At 56.3% G+C, this 22,791-nt stretch overlaps 2 protein-coding genes across 3 annotated transcripts in view; both read right to left on the reverse strand.

Annotated features, from left to right (window-relative positions):
• Nucleotides 1-1,940: 1,940 nt before the first annotated feature.
• SUPT4H1 (SPT4 homolog, DSIF elongation factor subunit) lies at nucleotides 1,941-4,664 on the reverse strand. The gene is made up of 5 exons (XM_062012292.1): nucleotides 4,549-4,664; nucleotides 3,975-4,081; nucleotides 3,838-3,893; nucleotides 3,618-3,671; nucleotides 1,941-2,350 (listed from the first exon to the last, which is right to left on the reverse strand). Exons 1-5 carry the CDS (start codon nucleotides 4,615-4,617, stop codon nucleotides 2,283-2,285), a joined length of 354 nt encoding a protein of 117 aa, XP_061868276.1. The 5' UTR covers nucleotides 4,618-4,664; the 3' UTR covers nucleotides 1,941-2,282.
• A 323-nt stretch (nucleotides 4,665-4,987) lies between these two features.
• Nucleotides 4,988-22,791, reverse strand: part of RNF43 (ring finger protein 43) — a 43,182-nt gene continuing 25,378 nt past the window's right edge. Inside the window, exons 2-10 of one of the 2 annotated variants that reach the window (XR_009820108.1) lie at nucleotides 20,382-20,504; nucleotides 16,018-16,092; nucleotides 15,764-15,895; nucleotides 15,143-15,244; nucleotides 14,382-14,534; nucleotides 13,560-13,662; nucleotides 11,658-13,148; nucleotides 7,776-8,142; nucleotides 4,988-7,584 (exon numbers count right to left, since the gene is read on the reverse strand). Coding sequence is in view for 1 of the 2 variants with exons in the window: in XM_062012291.1 (XP_061868275.1) it covers nucleotides 8,099-8,142; nucleotides 11,658-13,148; nucleotides 13,560-13,662; nucleotides 14,382-14,534; nucleotides 15,143-15,244; nucleotides 15,764-15,895; nucleotides 16,018-16,092; nucleotides 20,382-20,504 (2,223 nt within the window). In the remaining variant the exon portion in view is untranslated. Of the gene's footprint in view, nucleotides 8,143-11,657; nucleotides 13,149-13,559; nucleotides 13,663-14,381; nucleotides 14,535-15,142; nucleotides 15,245-15,763; nucleotides 15,896-16,017; nucleotides 16,093-20,381; nucleotides 20,505-22,791 lie in introns of both variants that reach the window. The other variant, XM_062012291.1, reaches the window with a different exon arrangement.

A 22,791-nucleotide genomic window follows, 5' to 3' on the forward strand; every position in this document is an offset into this window, starting at 1 on the left:
AGATAAGCTGGAGTGGTTGTGCTTCAAGGCAAGGGGTGAGGGCTCTGGGGGCTGTACAAGCCCCCTCCCCTTCTCTGAGAGACACAGTGGTGGGGACAATGCTCCCTGGGGGCCGTTTCCTAAGCAAAGCTGCTGGTCCTGAGCAGTGAGTGTGTTACTGCAAAACCCACCGTGCCTGCAGCCCCACACCCATCACTCAGCCGAACAAGCCCATCCTGCCCGGGGTCCTGTGCAGGGCACCACGTCACCTCTCTCCTCACCTCCCCTGCACTGTGGGGCCAGGGGACAAAAGTGGCCTGGGACTGGAGAAAGGGTCCTGATGTGCCTCTAGTAGTGGAGCAGCTCCAGCATGGCCACCCCCATCCCTGGCAGCAGGAAAGGGTCGAGGGGACACAAGCTGAGAGGGCGGCAGGGAGCGAGGGGTGAGTGAACAGCCTCAGATGGAGCTGGGCTGCAGGTCCTCAGCAGCAGCACAGCACAGCCCGGGCCAGGCTGCAGCAGGGCCGTGCTGCCGCCCCGTGGCACTGCAAGGATGAGCCTCCGAGGGCTCATCTGTCATCCCCAACATCCCTCCAACCTGGCAGAAGCCAAAAGCTCCCTCCCCAGACCCAGCTCCCTCCAGCTGGGGAAAGAGCCGCCCAGCTCATCCTCTGTTCTGCACCTTATCAGCCTCCCACGGCTGCCCAGAGCACTCTGCAGGGGATGGATTCATCCTGGAGGGATCCCAGCTCCTCCCTGAGCCTCTCACACCCCAAAACCCCTCCTCTAGGACCCAGAGGTCCATGCCTAAATTATCTAATCCTGAGCATTCTGCAGTGTCATGACCTGGGCTGCTGGGACAGGGGCACCTCTCCCCCAGACCTGACCATGGCCAAGGTGCACGACCTGGCCAGGCCCTACAACCAAGCAAATCTGGAGGACAACCACCAGGGGACCCAAATACTTTGGACATTCACCAGGGATGTGTGAAAAGTCACAGTCAACTCCTTTCTCTGCCTGAGGACATGAACCTGCTGCCCCATCTTGCCAGGGGAGGCTCTGACCCACAGGCTGGGGGCTGAAGCACTCTCAGCTCTTCCCCTACAAAGATCCACACCTGAAGGCATCTGCTGCCCAGGGCCCAGCACCAACCTGACTTGGGCCTGGTCTGCACCAAGCAAATGCTCTCCAAATAAATTAGCCAACACTTCAGCATCACAGCTGTGTGTCCCCAAGAGAAACGTGGTTTAAGGCAGCGTTCTCTGCAGGGTTTCATCCTGCTGGCCCCACACAGCCCCTCTGTGCTCACGCAGCCACATACCTGCTCTGAAACCCTGCAGGAAGCTCTGGCTCACCTGGAGACAAGCCACCCTCGGGACTGGTGGCTGCTGCTGCTCAACTGGAACCAGCCAAATTAAGCCAGTCATCACTTAAGGAGACCAAACCCCTCAGGAGCCTGTGCAATGCAGACATTGCCCAAGCTGACACTCAGAGCAGCAGGACCTCCACAAATACAGGCTGCATGGGTGCTTCCACCCCTGCTTGGCCATCTCTCCCCTCTGCAAAGCCCAGGGCTGCCTCCCAGCCACAGGCCCATCTCCTTCTGCCTGTCCTGGAGGCCAGCAGCAGCCAGCTGAAGGTCCTTCAAGGTCCTTCCACGTCCCTTGTGCAGAACCCTGTGGCTCAGAGCACCGTGACCTCCAGGTAACCATCTCCTCAGGAAACATTTAACACCTTACCTGTTGCATCCAGCACTGAGCTGTGAGGCTCAGATCCTGTTCCTACAGCAAAGGACAGTCTGATTCAGCCAGAGCAGCACCTTCCCCTCAAGGCAGGAACACGCTCTGTGGCAGAAGTGATGGCAGGGGTGGGCTCCAACCAGCGTGGGAGGCTGAGTGTGAGGGGCCTCCCTGCAGCCTCTGCCCCCTGCAGTGCCCTGAGCACACAGACGGGCTCAACCCTGACCAGGCAGCGGGTTTTATTGAAATGCTGACACAGCTCTGCCCTTTCCCACACCAACTGGCCAAAAAGCCTGTGCCCCTCCATCACACAGGGCTCCCCCAGACCCACCCACACCCTCCCCCACGTCCAGGCTGAGAAGAGAAAATCATCTGTGGTGTGTGTGGGCCCACAGCAGAGTCCAGAGGTACTGAGCGAGAGGAGCTGAGCCAGCACAGCTCCCCCTGAGTCCAGGCTCACTCTCCCACGTGCTAAAGCTAAAAGGCCCAGGGGCAGTGCCCCCTGTGCCCGCTGCCCCTGTGCCCACACGCCGGGGATCCTCTGGGCAGCACCACGGGCCCCCCTCAGGTCTTTATGGCCGTGTCTCGGGATTTGTAAGCCACGCCACGGCTCTTCAGCTCCCGGACGATCCCTGCAGCAAGGAGACAAACACATTTCAGCATCCTCTAGGACACCTGGGTGCTGTGTTGTGTGGTTCTCACTGCACACATCAAGAACTGGACAGCGCTTCGTTATCTCCTAGTAGACCTGTTCAGAGAGGTTTGGTTCTGGTTTACACGCCCAGATAGAGCTCCCCAGCTCCTGCTTTGCCTTGAGAAGGAACCAGGTAGAGGTTGTACTGAGCAGGTCAAGCTCTTCAAGGGTGTTTCTTCAACCTGAGTCACTGCTGTGGCCTGCCTGCACATCCCACCTCAGCGGCTCCCAGACAACAGGGACGGCAGCAGACAACTGAGGGCTTTGTTTCATATTGGCACAGCTCTCCTTTTCCACCCCCACTGTCAAAAAGCCCGTGCCCCCATCACACTGCTTCCCCAGAGCCACCCATGCCTTAGCAAGGCTCAAAACACTCCTAAAATCTGTGGTGTGTGTGGGCAGAGCCTAGCATGGCAGAGGCCAGAGGGACTGAGTCAGAATTGCTGAGCAAGCAGAGCTCCCTCTGAGTCCAAGCTCACTTTCCCTCACCTCAGGGACAGCTACAGCCCCAACCCCTCATGTGCAGAGTCAAGTACAGCCCCAACCCCTCATGTACAGCGCCAAACCCTCATGTGCAGAGTCAAGTACAGCCCCAACCCCTCATGTACAGCGCCAAACCCTCATGTGCAGAGTCAAGTACAGCCCCAACCCCTCATGTACAGCCCCAACCCCTCATGTACAGCCCCAACCCCTCGTGTACAGAGTCATGTTCGGCCTCAACCCCTCATGTTCAGCCCCAACCCCTCGTGTGCAAAGTCGTGTCCAGCCCCAACCCCCCGTGTGCAGCCCCAACCCCTCGTGTGCAGCCCCAACCTCTCGTGTGCAGCCCCAACCCCCGTGTTCAGCCCCAACCCCCGTGTTCAGCCCCAACCCCCATGTTCAGCCCCAACCCCCCATGTTCAGCCCCAACCCCTCGTGTGCAGAGTCATGTTCAGCCCCAACCTCTCATGTGCAGCCCCAACCCCTCGTGTGCAGCCCCAACCCCCCATGTGCAGCCCCAACCCCCCATGTGCAGAGTCATGTGCAGCCCCAACCCCCGTGTTCAGCCCCAACCCCCATGTTCAGCCCCAACCCCCCGTGTGCAGAGTCATGTGCAGCCCCAACCCCTCGTGTGCAGCCCCAACCCCTCGTGTGCAGCCCCAACCCCCGTGTGCAGCCCCAACCCCCCGTGTGCAGCAGCCTCCCAGCACAGGCTGATGTGGTACCTTGGGGCAGGCGGCCGGTCACTGACACCGCGTAGACACCCGGCTTGAAGTTACCTGGGGGCAGAAAGGGCTGAGTTACCCCACGGGGCAGCAGCCAGGTGGCCAAGTGTCCCTGCCAGGCTCTGCCCACAGCGCAGAATCCATCCCGTTGCCTTCAGCCAGAGCCCAGCGCAGGGTTTGGGGTCTCTGCCTCCCGAACCGCCCGGGAAGAGCCACTCACTGATTCGCTGCCACTTGGAGACCCAGCTGTCCTCGGGGCTCATCATGGCGATGATGCTGCGGGCGGGAGGGACGGCGTCAGGGCTGCTCTCACCCGAGGCGTCCCCCAGCCCCGGGGGCTCGGCCTCCCGCACTCACCCGTCGAAGGAGGAGCTGGTGCAGTCGTACACCATCTCGCGGTTGCCCTTCATCTGCAGGTACGCGTCGCAGTTATCGCAGCCGTCGTACTCAAACTGGTCGATGGTCTGAGGCGGGACAGAGGCGTCAGCAGCCAGGGATGGATGGACCGGGGAAGCCGGGCCACAGGGAGGGAGGGGAATGAAGGGAAGGGAAGGGGAGGGAAGGGAAGGGAAGGGAGAAGGGAAGGGAGAAGGGAAGGGAAGGGAGAAGGGAAGATGGAAGAGAGGGGAGAAGGGAAGGGAAGAGAAGGGGGAGGAGAGGAGAGGAGAGGAGAGGAGAGGAGAGGAGAGAAGAGAAGAGAAGAGAAGAGAAGAGAAGAGAAGAGAAGAGAAGAGAAGAGAAGAGAAGAGAAGAGAAGAGAAGAGAAGAGAAGAGAAGAGAAGAGGGAAAGGCCTATCGAGGCCAGGGAGCGAGCCGAGGCGGGCGACGGGAGCAGGGCCCGGGCCGGGGCGGGGAGCAGGGCGGGGAGCAGGGCCGGGAGCGGGGCCGGGAGCGGGGCCGGGAGCGGGGCTGAGGCCGGGGCCGATCGCACCTTGACGAGGGAGCAGAGCAGACAGGCGCGGAGGTGCCGCAGGTCCTTGGGAACCGTCTCCAGCGCCATGGCGGAGCCGCCACCGCCTCCAACGCGCAGGCGCCGAGCGGGGCCGGGGCGGGCCGGAGGCCGGGGCGGGCCGGAGGCCGGAGAAGGCGGGGCCGGGCCCGGGCCCTGATCCCGGCCGCAGCCGGAGCCGGAGCCGGCCCAGGCCCAGGCCCAGCCCCAGCCCCAGCCCCAGCCCCAGCCCCAGCCCCAGCCCCAGCCCCAGCCCCAGCCCCAGCCCCAGCAGGTCCCGCCCCAGCAGGTCCCGCAGCCCGTCCCGGCGCTTTGCCCGCGGGGGCGGCCGCAGGCTCGGCGGCGCCAACAAAAGGACACGAGCACAGCGGGTACGTGGATAAATATATTAGTAAATAAATATATTTCTGAGCACATCAGCATATTCACACATCTCCGTTTCTACCCGACATAAATACACAGTTTTGCATATATATAAAACGTATTCTTCCTCTTTTTTTGGGGGGGAGGAGGGGGTTGTGTCATAATTTATTCCCAAGCCCCGAGAGCCAGGACAGACTCAGCAAAAATAACCCAAACACGAAACAACAACGAGAACACAACCGAAACAAACCGATATTCACATTTGAGAAGGATCTGAACGTGATGAAAGGGAGAAGAGAGGCTGTGTGCAGGGACGGGGACGTCCAGCCGGGCTGCCAAGAGCACAGCCCCCGAACGGCTTTGCTTTCGGGCTGAGCAAGTTTGGGGTGCTGAGGAAGTTTGGGGTGCTCTGGCTTCCAGCAGGTTTCAGCTTGGGCTTTGGATGCAATGAAGGAAAATGAATCGTGCTTCACTGCAGCGATGCTGGAGAAACTGATGGAGCCCAGTGGTCCCCAGGACCCAAAGCAGCACCCTGAGGCAAGAGTTGCAGGGACTCAGAGGAGCCCTTCCCCATTCTGCCAGATATTGCTTCTTCCCTTCCAGCCAGCCAAGCATGGCAGTCCATCTGCTGAAGAGGATCAGCCAAGCATGGCAGTCCATCTGCTGAAGAGGATCTTAAAAACCACCTTCCCAGAGAGTTGCTCCCTCTCCTCCCACCTGAGAACCCACCGAGGCAGACCTGCACGCTCTCACTCAGCTCTGCAAGCCCTGGGGAGGGGCCCAGCATCCAGGATGGCCTTTTTCTAGATGAAAAGGAGCAGCAGCATAACATTAGGAAAGGAAAACACTTTAAGGCAGGCACTGCCCTGCACAGCCTGGTAATACTGCAGTGGGGAATGGAAAGGGTGCGTCAGTGCTGACCACTTTCTCCAAGAAGCTTGGGGCTTGCTGCAGATTCAGAGCCCTCTTTGGTTTCTTTAAGGATAAGGAGGCAAAGAGAGCAGGACTTTTAGACTGCAGAGTAGATGCTCATTCCTTTGAGGCAGTGAAATGCATCCCTGGAGGCTCCCCAGGCTTCACAACTCTCCCCTCTGTAAAGCCACCTGAGCTCTCCAGGATGGAGGACATAGGAAGCTGGCTGAGACAAGCCATGGACCATGTGCACAAGAAGCTGAAGAGACCTGCTCCTGGGGGGTTTATCTCTAGTTTAAGACTGACTTCCCTGCAAGGGTGAAAACATCTGAGCTTGTGTCTTCTGCTTGCTCTGCAGGACAAGCAAGAGGCTGGAAAGGTGAAAATGTAATTCTGCTGGGTTCTTTGATGGAAGGAATTCAGCTCTTCTCCAGACAAAGGTCCTGCAGTGGCTCAGCCACAGGACAGGAGAAATGAGCACTAGCAAGGGAATGATGTCTTGTTTAGAAGAGCTGTATTGGCTTTTAACACCATCACCTGAGTGTCAGTGAGTGATGAGCAGCTGGGACAAAGATGCCTTTTTCAAAGACTCGAGGCAGCAAGTGCTGTACAAAGCTTTCTGCACCACCAAAGGCAGGCAGAGCAGGGTTGTCCTGAACTGGCTCTCCACAACCAGTGCACTCCCTGGAACTGGAGCAGCAGCTGATGCTTCAAAGGAGAGCACAGCAAACTCACTGAGCCCTGAGCAGAGGGGGAAAGTCTGTCCCTACACTGGCTTTCAAACTGTCAGGAGTTACCTCCAGCTCCAGAGCTGTATCCTCACCAATGCTTCATTAGCATTGGCTCTGGAAACACTTGGTGCTGGGTACATGTGCTCTTCACATGGGACCTGGCTCATTCTTTGGCCTGGATGATCCCTTAGAACCACAGAACCGTAGCTCATTAAGGCAATGAACTTGATGGTCTAATTCCCTGCTGTATGGAAATGGTTTGGGTTGTGTATGTTTGGAATTTGGCAGGTTTTGTTTTACTTGAACGTCCCCAGGTTGTGAGATGCAGGAAATAAACAGTGACATTCCAGAAACATCCCCACAAACCAGAGGGGGAGGGAAGTAATAAACAAGAGCCTGGCAACTTGTGGAGCTTTCTGTCTCCACCATCAAAACATCAGGAAAGGCAGAGGGGTATTTTGAAACAATGCCTTTGCAGGATGGTTTCAAGGGTCTCAGAATGTGAGGGTAAAGCTGGGTGATGGATGGGGCTGGGCTCTGCTTTTCCTGTGGATGCTTCTGCTGGCAATTTTTGCTGTGTCTTGGGGCACAGGGAGGAAGGAGAGCAGCAGAAACCACGTGAACTCAAGGATTTTCCATGACTCCTGTGACAGGGGCATCTCAGCTTTGAAATACACTCAACAAATGAGTTGCTCTGAACCAGGCTGGCCATCTCTCCAGCCAGAAGAGAGGATGAGTGAGAGACTTGTTCACATTGCCAGATGAGAGGATGGATTCTTTGCAATGGGAAGAGTCTGACCCAGCTCCTTCCCAGAAACGCTGACACTGTCCCCCGTGTCTTCACCTCTCCTGCTGCTGGCAAAATGCAGCAAGTGGCCAAGGTGGCATCAGCTTGAGGGACAACGAAGTGATCAAATGTAGTGAAGAGCTGTTGGTTCCCAGTGAAGTCAGAAGCAGCACCTCACAGGCCAGCCCTGCGAGTGGGGAGCTGGAGAACAGCCTGTTCCCGCGTCTGAAATAAGAGTGGAAAAGTTAAATGAAGAAGTCTGGCTTTTGACCTAAGTGAGGAAATGAAGTCAGGAGCTACCAGGCCACAGAAAAGTAATTTCTGCAGCTTTTGGTCTCGAAGGCTTGTTTATTTTTGAAGTGTTTAGTAAAAACCTTCTGTGGCATGAACATGCCAAAATAGCAGCTTGCACTCACTCCGTGAGCTCTCCAGCTGGTGACTCCCACGGCCGGGCTCTGAGCGAGCCAGCCCACGCACACAAGGTACCACAGGGTGAAGATGGGCTGCCTGTGCCTTCCAAGGAGGAGGGGACCTGGAGAACACGTTGTTTGTGTGACTATCTTGTCGTGGGGACACGTGAGGAGGCCACAAGTGTCACATTCCTTGTCTGTGGTTTGCACCTCGGCGCGGGCCACGCAGGGCAGGGCTGGTCAGTGTGTGCTGGAGCTCCTCTGCAGCTGGGATGCTGAACATCTTTGTCCACTCCAGCTCTCCAGGAAGCAAACAGGCCAGTGTTTTATTAAACTGAGTGTTCATGGAAGTCCTGGGCCTCCTCTTCACATCCTGCATTTAAAGGGAGAAAGAAAAGTGTCAGCTCCAAGCAGCTGAACGTTCCCAGCTCTGCAGCTTCTGGGGCCGTGACCCTGCCACACAGAGAACAGTGGAAACCATCAAGTCTCTCCCAGTATTTTGAAGGGACTTTGCTGGCCACCTCCCCAGTCAGTTTATTCCTCTAAGTCAAAGCACAGTAACATGTAAAGGTAACACATGGAGGTACTGGTTACACCTTTGAGAAGCCCCAGGCTGAGGAGGTGGTGCAGCCCAGGGCTCACATCCCCACCAGCTCTTTGCTTTTGGGCCTTTTTTGTGTTTGCTCTTTGAGGAAAATCTGCACAGGCATTTAAAGAAACGATTAGCAACAGAAAATAACACTGACCCCTATTCACACAGTGCCATGGCATCACCTTCTAGGGACAAGGGACAACAACAACAGAAACTCCAGACAACAAAAGCAGGCTGCAGGGGATGTGGGTGTGCAAGAAAAGGGTGGCTATCAGGTTTTAGAGGTGGTCTTTTTCTTCCCTCTAATCCTTTCACCTCTCTCCAGTAAAGATCAAAGACAGGACATGAAAGGGAATGGTTAAGAGGATGAGCAGGAGATGGAGGAGAGGGGGAGAATGCTGACTGTGTTGCAAGGAGATTTCCCAGGGGGAGGAAGGGAGAGATTTCATCAGCCTGTGCTGGGAGTAACCTGGCTGTTGTGGGATGGGATCCCTGGGTGCTGGGGTGGCTCAGGAAGACATCTACCTGCCATTCATTGCTAGCTGTCCAGCTTTTCTTAAAAGGATCCATCCAGACATCGCCTGAGGATTGATTCTTCAGTGGCACAACTCCCAGGTTCAGGGATGTTATACAGACCCCACCAGGAAAAGCTGGGGGAGGTGCTGAAGGAAGCAGCTGAAGCTCCAATACCACGGAATCACCTTTGGGGTGATCTGTGGGGCCCTGGCGATGGCTGTGGGCAGCCTGAGTCCCTGTGATGCCCCTGCCTGGCACTGCCTGCACAAGTGGAGTTTCTGCAGGGGCTGTGGACCAAGACTCATCCTCCCCTTGGAGCTGGGCGAGGTGAGGATACACCTGGAGGGTGCTGCATCCCACACCAGCACCCTCAGCTTCTGGAAACCCTGGTTTAGGGACTCCCTCAGCTCCCTCAGGGTGCATTTGCATCTCTGCATTTGATAGCTCTTGATCCCATTGTACTTCTGGCACCTCCATCCTCCGCACAGCCAGCACCAGCTTCACCACACACACTCTGTCGCTTCACTGGGTGTTTTAAAGCTTCTGGTTCCCATTTGATGCCAGCACTTCTTTTGTTGTTAGCACCTCTGAGTCCCTTAGTTGCCTTCCCCTGGTTTCACAGCCTCTGCTGATCATCTTTTTCCCCACATGAACTCCCTACATTCGTTCTGTTTGCTCAGAGCTACCCCTCATCCCTCCTAGACCTACATTCCTCCCTGGACCTGCAGAGCCTCTGGCAGCCTTCTTGCTTCTGATGGAGCTGAAAATGCATTAATAGTCTCTTTTGCACAAGCTGTTCACAGAAATCCTTCCTGGCCTGCACTCAGCTTTGCACCCAGCTCTGCTTTCTTTGTCTAGCCACACACTTTGTCTAGTCCTTCACAGAGTCCCTCCCATGCCACTGCGAGACACAAACTTCTCCCCTCTGTAATTTCACCTGGGAATTACAGAGTCCCACTGTGTGGGGTTTCTAATCCATCCAACTTCCATTTTTAGCCTTCCAACACCTATCTAGAAGCATATCTGCATTTCTGCATGGTTTCCTTGTCTGCTTTTTGTGTTCTGTCCACATGAGACTGTTTCTTCAGATTGTTCTTTGCTCTTTTTACTTGTCCTCTATTGATTTATGTCCAATCCCTTTCTAAGATAAAGAACCAATGTGATTACAACTCAGGTGTTGTGTTATGTGAACCAATGTGTTCACCACATCAGGAGGTGGGCACAGATTTGGGCTGCTGGGAACATCTGCAAAAACAGACACCCCAGCACAGACTCCTGCAATGGCCTGGACACTGCAGCACCCAGTGCCCTGCAACAGAAGCACTGAATCACAGAACCACTTTGGTTGGCAAAGCCCTGGAAGGGCTTCCCAGCTCTCACCCTGCCCAGCACTAACCCCTGGCCCTCAGCACCTCAGCTCCAGGGCTTTGGGATCCCTCCAGGGCTGGGCACTCCCCCAGCTCCCTGGGCAGCCTGGCACAGGGGCTCACACCCCTCTCAGGGAAACAGTTCTGCCTCAGCTCCAACCTCAACCTCTCCTGGGGCACAGACTCCTGCTCTGGAGGCTTGGGGAGTCCTCCCTGTTTCATTTTGACATGGGAGCTCAAAGCAGCTCCCCAGCAGCCTCCTCTCACACCTTGGGGAACATCAGCACTCAGAGCTCTCTGCAAAACACAGACACATCTCTGCACTGATGCCTCCTCCTCCCTCCAACTGGCAGCACCCCTCTGAAGAACCTCCTGTCTCACCTCTGTGCAGCATCAGGCTCTTCTGTGCCTGGGAAAAAACTCCAGTTCCTGGGAGCCCTGAGAGCTCTGTGGGACAGGCAGCACCAGGGCCCTCCCCATGCCTCCCTGCAGCAGCTCCAGCACCAGCAGCCTGAGCTCCAGCACCAGCAGCCTGGGTGTGGTGTAGGGCAGGACAGACCAGCGTGGGGAGGAAGTGATTATCTCCATGGTACAATGGGCCTCGTGAGTCACAAGGTTAAAGCTGGCCATTTTCACCAAAATTAGGCAGCTAGATCTGTGTTTGGTACCTAAATCAAAATGATTTGCCTGAGGAGGTGCAGTGAGTCAGTGGCAGGGTGAGGAAGGGAGCCAGGCTCTGCCCCGAGCCAGCATCTGCCCATGCTGACTCGCAGGTTGCTGTGTTCAGAGGAGCCTGAGAGCAAGACCTGGGAGCTAAACTCAGTCAGGTTCTTTCAAACAGCCTCATCTCAAATGCTCTTTCCCCCTCTCTCAGTGACAGAGGTGCAGCAGTTAGGCAAAGGGCCAGCATGCAGTAAAAGGCATCTCCCACACTGCAGAGGCAGGTGAGAAACGAGGGATGTGCACATCCAGGAACTCATTCAGTCTGTCCCTTCCTTCCTGATGCCAGGCAGCTGGGGCTGGCTACAACAGCTAGAGTCCAAGAAGCCTGAAGGATGATAACTACAGCAGTGAGACATCCAGACTGATGCAAGCACACTGAGAAACACGGTCCCACCCTTACCTTTGGAAGATATTCCAGCTCCTGGTGATGTTTAGTTAAGCACAGACACCTTATTTCTCATTTGTATTATCCTGGGATGGGACTGCAGGCTTTGGTGCACTCATTAACACACTTGCTAATTGTTCAGGCCACCACCTCCAGCCAAGTGAGCTCTGAAATTGCTTCTGTTGGGGGTGGTGCCTGGGAAAGGCCACCATGGAGGCACCAGGATCTACTGACAGCCAGAGCAGCTTCAGCAACCCGCCCTCATCCCCCTGCCTGCTGCCAGAGGGGGCAAATGCCACACTTACCCCGACCACCCTGCTGAGACGGGCAGCGCAGGTGAAGACTCAGACTGTGCCTGGGGCTGCCCATCCCCGAGAGATCAGCAGGAGCCGTGTGGTTCCCCTCCCGTCCTGACAAGCCCTCCTGCTGCCTCTGCAGCTCTGAGCCGGACTGAGGCACTAAACACCTCCAGAGCGGCCGAGAGCCCGGGCTGCAGGGCTGGGGAGCGCTTGGGATGAGGGGCTGGGCCTCGGGCGAGCAGCCGTGGCTGTGGGTGCCACAGGCCCTGGGCAGGGCCGAGGCCTCGGGCGGGACAGCGGGGTCGGGCTCCAGGGGACACTTCCTTTTCCTCCGGTGGTGCCGGCTCTGTAAGCTGTGTCTGGAGGGCAGCGGGCCGGGCGACGTGCCGCCTGCTCCCGGCTCTCTGCTGGCATCTACGCCCGAGTCCAGCCCGTTTGGAGAAGCAAAGGGAGCGTGAGGGGCCTCCTGGCCTGGCTGGGGACAGGCTGCGTGTCCTGCCAGAGCTGCCTCCTGCAGCACAGCGCTGCTCTCGGGAGGCTGCTGGCAGTGGGGGCTTTTCTCCGTCCTCCTCTGCGTCCGAGCACCGTGGAAGCCGACCTTGGCCCCCGAGTACCGGGACCTGCGCTGCCCAGGCGCCTGCCCGGCCCTCCCGGGTGGGCACTCGGCGTCTCTCCTGTAGTGGTGGTGCTGGTGGTGGTGATAGTGGACGTGGCTGAGCACCTGGGGCTTGGCCTGAGCAGCGGCGCCGGGCAGCAGCAGGTCCAAGGACCGGGGCCGCGCGTCCCTGTGCGGCCGCGGCTGGTCGTGGCCGCGCTCGGCGGCGGCTCCCTCGGAGCTGCAGTACACGAAGGGGTCGTAGTCGCTGCTGAGGGAGCTGCGGAAGGTGGAGCAGCTGCCGTGGATGCCCTGCAGGCTGACGTCCGTGCAGTTCAGCACCGAGTCACTGGAGGAGCCGTGGCAGGGCCCCGAGCTGGAGTCGCTGCCCGGCCCGTCTGCCAGGTAGCCGCTGTGCTCCGTCAGGTAGCTCTCCCCGGAGCCGCTGCTGTTGTGCTGATGCCCGTGGCCGTGCCCCCGGCGCAGGGCGGGCGCTCGGTGCTGTTTGGGTGCCAGGGCCGCCTTCAGCCCCGGGCAAGGGGGCTGCAGAGAACAAGTCCTGTGGGGCGGCGGCGCCTGGCCGCACGCCGAGGGGTTGGGATGCTGCTGGCCCAGCGGGGACGGGTGGCCGCAGGCGAGCAGGGAGGTGGCTGCCGGCCTGTAGGGCACGTAGTGGATGGTGCCAAAATCCAGCTGGGAGAGCTCTGGGGAGCGGAAGAAGGGGTTGCCGTGGGCTGGCTCTGAGGGGAAGCTCCTGAGGTTCCTCTGAGGATACGGGTGTGGGAGGTGGTAAAGGGCATGGCCCGGGTGCTGGCGGAAGAGGTGGAGCCGCCGTCCGGGCTCCATGTCCTGAGGGGCCAGCCTGGAGCCGGCAGCTGCAGCCTGGTCCACAGAGTCTCTGGCTGTGGAGAGAGAAGGGAGCATCCAGCACAGGTCCCACAGCCCAGCTGCAGCAGCCCCAGCACCAGCGAGCCTCCACTGCATGGGCCCATGTCCCACTCACACCCTCCAACTCCTCACTGCCAGCACCAAACCATCCTGATGCTCCCGTGCACTCAGCACCCTCCCTGCTGCCCTGACTCAGACCCCACCTCCCTCTCCCAGCGCAGGTCTCAGCACTGGAAACTCCTCCCTCAATGCAGGTCCCAGCCCAAGGCTCACACAAACAGGGCCCCCCTGCAGGCACACACTGCCCTGTACGCCCACGGGCACAGAGACACGTGCTCCTGCTGACCAAGAGTACGAGGAGCTCCTGGGCACAGCCCTGCACCTGACCCCATCCCTGGCTGGAAAATGCTGCCTCTGAGCCCTACCAAGAATATTGAACATGCAAAGTGGGCACGTGTGGTGTTGCTGCAGCCAGGGGTCAACACACTCCCGGTGAAACTCGTGGGAGCATGAGATGATCCGCAGTTCCTAGAGAGAGGTGGAGAGAGAAGGAAGAGTGTGAGCAAGGAGAACCATGTCCTAGGACCTGGATGGGTCCTTCTTGATGGAAGCAAGCCTTGCAATAAGGAAAGATGTCTAATGGTGATTTGCAGCCCAGCTTTGCATGGAGGAGATTGTGGAGCAGCCTGGTGGCTCTGGCTCTGCCTGCTGAGTCCAGTTCAGGGGAGTGAATGTCCAGAGATGTGGTAGCCCTCAGGAACAAGGGGGTTTCAGACCGAGTGCTTTGGAGAAGCAAACCTTCCCTGGTGCTGAGGTGAGGGAGCCCTGGCCCAGGCTGCCCAGGGAGGGTGTGGAGGCTCCTTCTCGGGAGGTTTCCAACCCCACCTGGACACGTTCCTGTGCCCCTGTGCCCCTGAGGGGAACCTGCTTGAGCAGGGGCTAGGGCAGCTCTGCAGGGCCCTTCCAATCTCCACCATGCTGGCATTCTGTGGTTATGGACACAGAACAGCTGGAGATCCACCTTCAGGGAACCTCAATCTGCAGGCAAATGACTCCAGCAGGGACACAGCTTCTTTGGCCAAAGGTCAGGCAGACCTCTACCCAAGCCAGTCCTTTCCCAGCCCTTGGGAGCTGCTGAAGGAAACACCCCAAGGGCCTCCCACCTCTGCCAGGCTGCTCAGCTCCCACCCAACTGCAAGCAAGCAGCTCAGAGCCCTGGCTACCCTGGGGCAGTGCCCACAGCCTACCTGGCCCTCGCTGAACTCCTCCAGGCAGATGGCACAGACGGGGGCTGAGCTGCAGCTGCTGGCTGAGTCCCAGCGCGACGGCCGGCACCTCGCCTGGTACTTGCGTGTGGCCAGCTGCCCGATGGCCTGCAGGGTCTGCTGCTGCAAGGAGTCCTGCCAGGGAGAAAGGAGGCTTGGAGGAAGGGCTCAGCCTTGCAGTGCCATCCTTCTCGTTGCCTTTCCCTTTTCAAAACAGGATTATCAGGAATTTGGGGGCGATGCTTATTGCCAGAGGTGACTTTTTGTCTGACCTGGCTTAGCCAGAGTAGGCTTTGTCATCAGCAGGAGACACATCTGGCACTGGACATTCCAAATCACCCAGCAGTGCTGGATCTTTGAACCTCAAAGGCTTGGTTTTGTATAGGGCAAATGGGGTATTACCAAATCTGGAAAGATGATGATTTCATTTGTAAGTTTCTATTAAAACCACTCAGTCTCCTGCTCTCTAGTAGCACAGACAGCACTTAGCATCAAGAACTAGTGGGCCAGCTCTGCAGCTTGTGCTGGGACAAGCAGGCTGCAGGAGGATACAGAAAGGTCACCACACAAAGGGTGCTGCCAGCCCATCTCAGGGTCACTCTGCTCATCCCTGGGTCGCCCTCGCCTGGCGTGGCCACAGCTTCAGTCCATACAGAGGCACATTCCCCATCCCAAACCCTGCCCATTCCTGCCCTGCATGCATTCCTGTTGGCTCAGACACACCTGCTCCACGAGGCTCCTACCTGAGTCCTGTTCAGGTGGCACTTTGTGCGGACAACAAAAATGAGAATGATGACGACCACGGTGCTGACCACGGTGAGAAGAATCCACACGTCGTAGTCTGGCTGTGGGGTGAAACAGGACAGCAGTGACTCCTGTGTGGCAGGGGTGGCAACTGGAGGCTAGGCAGGGGAATCCCAACCTCTTCCTTTGAACACATGAGCCTTGGCCAAGCTCTACCTCCTTGCTCTTTATAAGTAAAAGAGAAAAGGTTGAGTCTTTTCTGCACATTCCAGCAGTGACTCAGCTCCCTAGAAGAGAGCTCCTTGCTCTTGCAGCTCCTCAGATCCCTCAGTGGCCTGAGGTAGCACACAATGAGAAAATCAAGGCTTGGTCTCATTTGAAGAGACAGGGAATCCCCTTGCCTCACTTGTGATGTTCAAGCAAAAGAAATGGAATGAGCTGGAAGTGCTTCTGAGCCTTTATTTGCAGCATGGACTATGAACACTGCAGACAGGCCGCTCCTGCAGAGGGCTGTGGTCTCCCTCCCTGGGGAAGGGAGCTCAGCATCGCTGGGAAAGTCCTATTCCACAGCAGCTTGAGAGGGAGGATAGAGGAGGGAGTGGGAATGGTGTGTCTCTCACCCAAGCTGGTGGCTCCTTGACCTCTATCTTCACGTGGGCCTCTCTGTTCTTGTTCACGACGCCCATGAGCAGCTCAGCATCGTGGCCCCTGATCAGCACCACGGGCTGACTCAGACCTCTGGGCTTTCTCAGCTGTAAGGACAACAAACACAATGACAGATCACAGAATGGCAGGGGTTGGAAGAGACCTTTAGAGATCATCTGGTCCAACCTGTGCATACTTTGGGGTGGGACAGTATCAGTGGGGTTTGTACCTGATCGGCAGCACTCTCATCATCCGTGATGTCAAAAAGGATGGCACGGGCTCCACGCTCCCCTGCAAGCTTTGCCTGGCCAAAAGAACAGAAGCCTCAGTGCAGGTTTTGTATTGTCCATCTCTATCAACACCTACCATTGGGATATGTATCTGCCTCCCTGGCTCTTCACAGGATGAAGCAGCAGTTGTTGCTCAGACTGAAAACAGTTTACACCTTGCTTTCTGTACCTGTGTTGAGCTGTAGCTCCTGCTCTGTGCTTCATGCATGGTTTCTCCTTATAGTTGTAGGGGCAAATTATTTGGTGGGCTTGCAGACAAGGCAACCCATAAACCTAACCACCAAATTCTCCATCTCTCTGTGCCACTTCACCCTTTGCTTCAGAGCTGGATTTGCTAGGGAGGGTTCTGTAGCCCCACTAGCCCTGCTCCCATCCCAGGGCAGCAGAAACCTGTGCAGTTCCCACTTCTCCCCACGGCTGCACCAGCTGAGGGCTGTCTATGGGTCTGACTCCCACACATATTGCTCTCCCTGCTCCCCATCCCTCACAGTCATCAGGGGAAAGCTCAGGTGATGCCTGGGATGCAGGTCTGGTCTCAGATTAGGAGTGAGTGGGCTTGTCACAGCCCAGCGGTTGCTGCAGACTGAGGACAGCTTTGAGACCCAGCCAAATGATGACATGTGTGTCCTTGTTTCAGCTGGGATAGAGTTAATTTTGTTCCTAGTAGCTGCTACAAGGCTGTATTTTGGGTTTATGCTGAAGAGGATGTTGATAAGCCAGGGATGTTTTGGTTACTGCTGAGCAGGGCTGCACAGCATCAAGGCCATTCCTGCTCCTCACATTGCCCTGCCAGTGAGTGGGCTGGAGTGGCACAAGGAGCTGGGAGGGGACATGGCCAGGAGAGTTGACCCCAACTAGCCAAAGGGCTATTCCATACCACAGGATGTCACGGCCAGTATAGCAACTGGGGGAGGTTGGTCAGGAACTGGGATGGCTGCTGGGGCATCGGTCGGCAGGTGGGGAGCAACTGCACAGGGCAGCACTGGGCAGCACTCCTTTGTCTTGGGCTTTATTTCTCTTAATTACTATTATTATACTTTATTCTTCTTCATTCTGCTTTAGTCATTGTACCTGTTCTTATCTTAACCCTGATTTCTTAGCTCTGATTTCCCTCCCCATCCCACGGCTGCCTGGGGCTGGGACCACACCACTGTGCCACCCTGCTGAGGTCCAAGCAGCCTGCCTGGAGGACTCTGCAGGGTCCTCTCACCCAGCCCTTCGAGCCCTCCAGGCAGGCAGAGGCAGCCTCTTGTGAAAGGCAGACAGGAACGTGAACAAAGTGCAGGGCTGGGCCGCTGTTACTCATGCGGAGCCCTTTGATCTGCGCGTCCCGAGCGCCTGTGCAAACAGGGAGCTGCCAGAGCTGCCGCAGCAGTTTACCCACTGCATTGCCAAACCCCAGCTCAGGGGCCAGAGGTCAGTGCTGCTGCTTCCCAGCTGCAGGAGCAAATGCAGGGCGCTGGCTGAGCAAAAGGAAGGGGCATTCCCCTCCACGGCTGGCTCGCAGGGGCCGTCACCTCCACGCACCTCGTCGGCTGTCAGAGGCTGGTGCCCGAGGACAGGGATGAGGGTATGAAGGGAGAAGCAGGGCTGAAGGCTCTGAGTTGCTGGGACAATTTGATGTTCTCAAGTTTGGTATACAGGATGGAGAGGCTGGAAAAGTGGGATCAGAGGCTCAAGGTAGGGATCAGAGACTGGGGTCCTGCCTGACATCAAAGGAGCCGCAGTGTTTGCCAGCACCAAGGAAGAAACAGGACTTTCAGGTAGTGGCTTCCACCCCTTGGAGCCTGTAGAGCTTTGATGAACAGCTCTACAAAGATACCATCCTGCTAAAAACACAAATGGTGGGGAAATGAACAACTGAGACTGCACAAGTGGCTGTTTCCTGACATCTTTTCTGTTGCAAAGGACACACTTGTGCTGGGGCTGCTCACAGCCCGACTGCTCGCTGGTGGTGTGTCAGATCTCTTCAGCCACATGGCACAGCTGACCTCCCTCTTTGAGGGATTTTGGTACAAATATGTATTTACAGGATGATTTAGGAGGTTTCAGCCATCTGCCAACCAGACTTTGCAATCAGTGGTTCACTCAGAACACAAAATACACCCCCAGAAATTACAAATGATGCAAATAAATCACTTTGAGTCAATCCCAGAGGTATTTTCCATGCCTTCCTCTCTCCTTACAGAGAAAACAACTTCCCTACTGGTTTTATCTTTAGATGCTGAAGCACTGCTAGAACTCAAGAGAAGCAGAGAAGTGCCTGAGGTGGCTGGTAGAGCTATCCCCATGCTGGGCTGGATGAGGCTGTGTGTGTGCACTGCTTGGCTGGGTGACAGCTAAAGCAGAGGTTATGATAACACTTTGCACATGGCTATTTTTATCATCATTGATATAGCACTGCAATTCAACATGCAAAGCTCTGCCACAAGAAACACAGGCCAAGAAAGCCAGGCTCCTGCTCCAGCAAGCACCAGCCACATCCCACAGCTGCATCCCTGCTCTGGAGGAGAGGCAGTGTCCAGGGATTTTGAGGAAGGGATCTGTATGATGTTGGAGGGAAAGAACTTGGCAGAGGCATTAGAAGAATGGAGAAGCAGCCAAACAGCAATTGCACAGGAATGGAGGAACCAAGGTACCAGGACAGGGCCTGGGGATGTGGGCAGATTAAGGAGCATCTGCCTGTATTTCATGGCTAAACTAGTCCTGTTTGGGGGCAGAAGAGCTGTGAGCCTCAGTGAGTGAGACTGCCTGCAGGCAGGATGGCAACCCATGTCATGTGCAGCCAGATTGCAAAATCCTGAGCTGGATTCAGCTCTGGTTACAAAGCAATGATGACTGGAGGCTGGTGAACTGTCACTCTATCAAGCCATGAGCATGGCAATGAACTGAGGGGTTTGTGTGCTCGAGGGGGATTAGTGGTCCTGGAGAAGGGATCAGAGCTAGTAAGGCTGACCACAGGGCAGCAATGCACCATGTCTTGTCCTCCCTGTGCAGACCTTCCTCAGCTGTGCTCCTGAAGGCACCTGCAGAGCCTTTGCTCTCATGACTATCACAAGCTGCACTGGAAGCCCTCAGGTAACGTCTTTATCCCACCATCATCCTCGAGCTTCACCAACACCCACAGGTAGGACCAGGCTACTTCCAGATGTGGGATTACTGATGAGCAGGTGGGTAACTCCAGCACACTGCCTTGTGCTAACAGCTGGCATCAGCTCCAGAGCAGCAGCAAACCAAACAAGCTTCCACTCTGATCCAGAAAGGGCCAGGCATTGCTGCCTGGCTGCTCATGCAGCTGGGGGAAGCAGCCCCAAGGTGACAAATCCATCACAGCATCACATCTCTTTCCTTGCTTTTGTTGCCACAGCCTCTGCAAATAAACCCTGCTGCGAAGGAACAGCTGCTTGGGACAAGTTTTGCCTGTCCTCTTCAGCCAGGCTGCAAGGAGGACAGAAAAAGGAGTCTGTGTCTCCATCCCCAGCACATCACCACCAGCAGAAAGCAAACAGGGACAACCCAGATAAGGCCAAGAAGCACTAATCAAGGGTTTATTTTTCATGTCTATACAGTGCTTGTGGGAAACAACACAACATTTAGCACAGAGACAATAAAAGGAGGCAGTGAAGCACTGAAGAAAAAGCTAATATTAGCCTTATCCACACGACTTTATCAGAGACACAAAGATTTGAAGGCTTAGGATGACCCTCGTTCCCACCTGACTTCCTTATTACCACAGAACTGTACCAGCAACCTCAGCTCTTGACACAGTAACTGCTGCTTCACCAAGGTCCCTCTTCCACAGGAGACCTGAAGACCTCTGAGATCTCCTGTGCCTGTGGGGGACAGATGCTGGCCCACACTGTTAAGAGGGTTTGTGTGGTCTGTGTTCCTCTGAATTGCTCAGCACTGATTCTTCACGTGCCTGGTCCAGGGAAGCATCACAGTGTTGTTTTACAGACAGAGGCACAGAGGGTACCTTCTGTGTCTACATTTTCCCACAGGACAGAGCACAAATCCTGCAATACAGGAGAGCCATGAGGCTGCCAAGCTGTTAAAGCACACAGGATCCTGGGGAAAGGTCTGAGCTGTCACCTTAAGGGAAACTCCACACCTTATACAATGCCAGGCAGTCCTACAAACAAGGAGTGATGTGTATTGGGGATGGATGGCACAGTGCCTCAAGGAACTTGCTCTACCCTCAGCATCTTCTCCACCCTTCAACCCCTATTTCCTCCCCTGCTGCCTCCTCCTGCTCTCTCTCCTGTACTGTGGTTTCCCTTCCCAGGCTGGTGGCATCACTTACCTTGTTAGCCAGAGACAGGCAGGGGTTGGGATCTCGATCTGGCTGCTCAAGCTTGACGATGGTGATGAAGCCCGACTCAGTGTGCTCATCCTCACTGGTGTTGCACAGGGACAGAGGGTGGGACTGCAGGACAAAAGCAAAGGGAAACTCAGACCCTGGGGCTCCACACTGCCTTGGGGCTCAGCAGCCTGTCCATACTGAGGCTGCACAGCTTTTGGCACTGCATTGCTGAGTGGAAGTGTGGGAAACAAGTGAGAAAGCTGAAGGTTATAAACCAGAAGGATCAGAGCAGGCTTTGTAGCTGCTGCCCACCCAGAAGCATGCTCAGAGGGCCCAGCCCTGCAGGAAACTGCAACAGCACCCCAGTGCTATGCAAAAAAAGGCTGTTGTCATGGCACATTTGAAAACAGGGAGGAATTGTCAGAGCAGCCCAAGGACACTCCTCATCCTCCACCTGCACTTGGCCATGTTGCCCCAGGGGCTGGGGGTCAGCATTGCTCCCATCCTCAGACTCCTCCATACCCCAGCAAGGACCTGGGGCACCCAGAGACACGGGCTCACCCCTCAGCATGGGGCTGGGGAATGAGACAGGCTGGGAAACAGCCAGATGATGCTTCCTCCTCCCTGCCAACTGCTTACTGCCCAAACCCAGGGGGGAGAGGGAGAACAGGGCTCATCTCAGCTAACTCAGACATGCTGATGTTGCCTTGGAATGGTCCCTCAAGGGAGCACAACTCAGCCCAAGGGGGTTTGGGCCATGTCCTTCAGGAGATGCACCATGGCCACGTCTTGCTGTGACAGCCGAGTGCAGACGATTCCCTTCTGTGTGGAAGCCTTCAGAAGAGACAAGCAGCACCTCCACTCCCTCAGAGATGCAAACTGTCCCCACTGGCCCTCCTGGGCAGGGCATGGGGAGGAGAGTTCTGCCTGTCAGAGCCTCTGCAGCCAGAGAGGTGAAGCTGGAACTGCCTGAGGCTGCAGGCTCGGAGCATCCTGCCCTGCATCTCCAACGCGGGGGCTGTGACACACCGATCCTCACCCCACCGGCTCCAGCAGACCCCCGGGGCTGCAGCAGGAGCTGTGGCCGCTTGGTGGGGCTCTCGGCCGGCTCCAACCCCTCCTGCAGGGCCAAAGACCCCCCCCCCCCCCGCCCCCCAGCTCCGTTATCCCCCATCTGATGACACCTCTGGAGGCTGAGAGCTCAGGTGCCTTCCTCAGCACTCTGTGCAAAATGACCAGAGGGCAGCTTGGGAGGATCTTCATGCAAGAGACATCATCCATCCAAGTGACATGTGTCACTCATCTCTGCTCCAGACCCTCTTCCCTCTCTTCCCACCCTTGGTGCTGAGATCCCAGAGGTGGGGTTGGGATTTGCCAGCTCCCTGCCAGGGTTTGGACCTGCTCTTGGGTAATTCAGTCCTGCCAGCTCTGGCCCCAGCACTGCTGTAGGACACTGCCAAGCAGACCTGTGAGCCCCTGGCTTTGTCACTCCATCTCTCCCTGTCACCACATCCCTCCTGTCAGCCCTTCATCACGATGCAGAGCTCCTCTGCATCCCTACATGCTGCTGCTTTCCCATTTCCTTACCTTAGAACATCTTGTCTACCCTTTCCATCCACACCACTCCTCCTAATACACTGTATTTCTCTTCTCTAACTTCTCCTTGCCACCTTCCCCACTTTATTCCCAGGAGACCCACTCCCTTCACACCAGCCTGTCCCTCCCACCATGCCAGCACCACTCCCAGGCTGTACCCAGCAGCAGAAACACAGGGGAGCTGGAAAGGTCCAGGGGAAAGCCAGGCATAGGGAGGCGCTTGATTCTCACTTGGGGGCTTCATTTATGAAACAGTAGGGAAAAAAGGAAGAGCTGACCCTGAGAGGTCACATTTGCTGCCTGAAGGCAGGATCAGCCAGACCTAAAACATTCCTCAGAGACACTTGCTCAACCTGTTTTTGAGACCTCCAAAAGCAGAGGCTCCTCACCCACTGCAACAGCCCAGGCAGGGCTCCATCTCCTCCACACCAAGTGTGTTCTAAGGCCTGATCTGAACTGCTGCTGCTGCAGTCTAAGCCTATTATTTCTCACTGAATCAACTCAAAAGAGATTACTTGCTCCCCAATCCCCAAGAAGCATTTAAACATTTCTGTTCCCTATTCTGCTGGCAAAGAACCTTTAGGGAAAGGCCTGAAAAAGGACTCAGAGAAGCAAAGTCGCCGACAGCCTCGGTTTTGCCTCTGGGTAGGGCACTCTGAGTACTTCACACTCCTTTATGGGGGATCAGTCAGAAGAGTTCATTTATTTGAAGTAGCACTAAAAAAAATGTATAACTAAGAATTAGGGGCACAGAACAAAGGGGAAGAGAAGGGGACAAAGCCAGTGTTCATCAAAGGCCTCTAAGAATGGACAA

This window comes from Colius striatus, chromosome 20 (assembly GCF_028858725.1).
Source record: "Colius striatus isolate bColStr4 chromosome 20, bColStr4.1.hap1, whole genome shotgun sequence".
In the NCBI taxonomy this organism is placed as follows: Eukaryota; Metazoa; Chordata; class Aves; order Coliiformes; family Coliidae; genus Colius; species Colius striatus.

What these genes read in the sequence shown, in the direction of transcription:
- SUPT4H1 (XM_062012292.1), bottom strand. Translation starts at nt 4,617, where the DNA reads ATGGCGCTGGAGACGGTTCCCAAGGACCTGCGGCACCTCCGCGCCTGT. An exon ending in CTCCAAGTGGCAGCGAATCA is followed by an intron (nt 3,672 to 3,837) that starts GTGAGTGGCTCT and finishes TTCTGCCCCCAG; the next exon opens with GTAACTTCAAGCCGGGTGTC. An exon ending in GACCGGCCGCCTGCCCCAAG is followed by an intron (nt 2,351 to 3,617) that starts GTACCACATCAG and finishes TCCTTGCTGCAG; the next exon opens with GGATCGTCCGGGAGCTGAAG.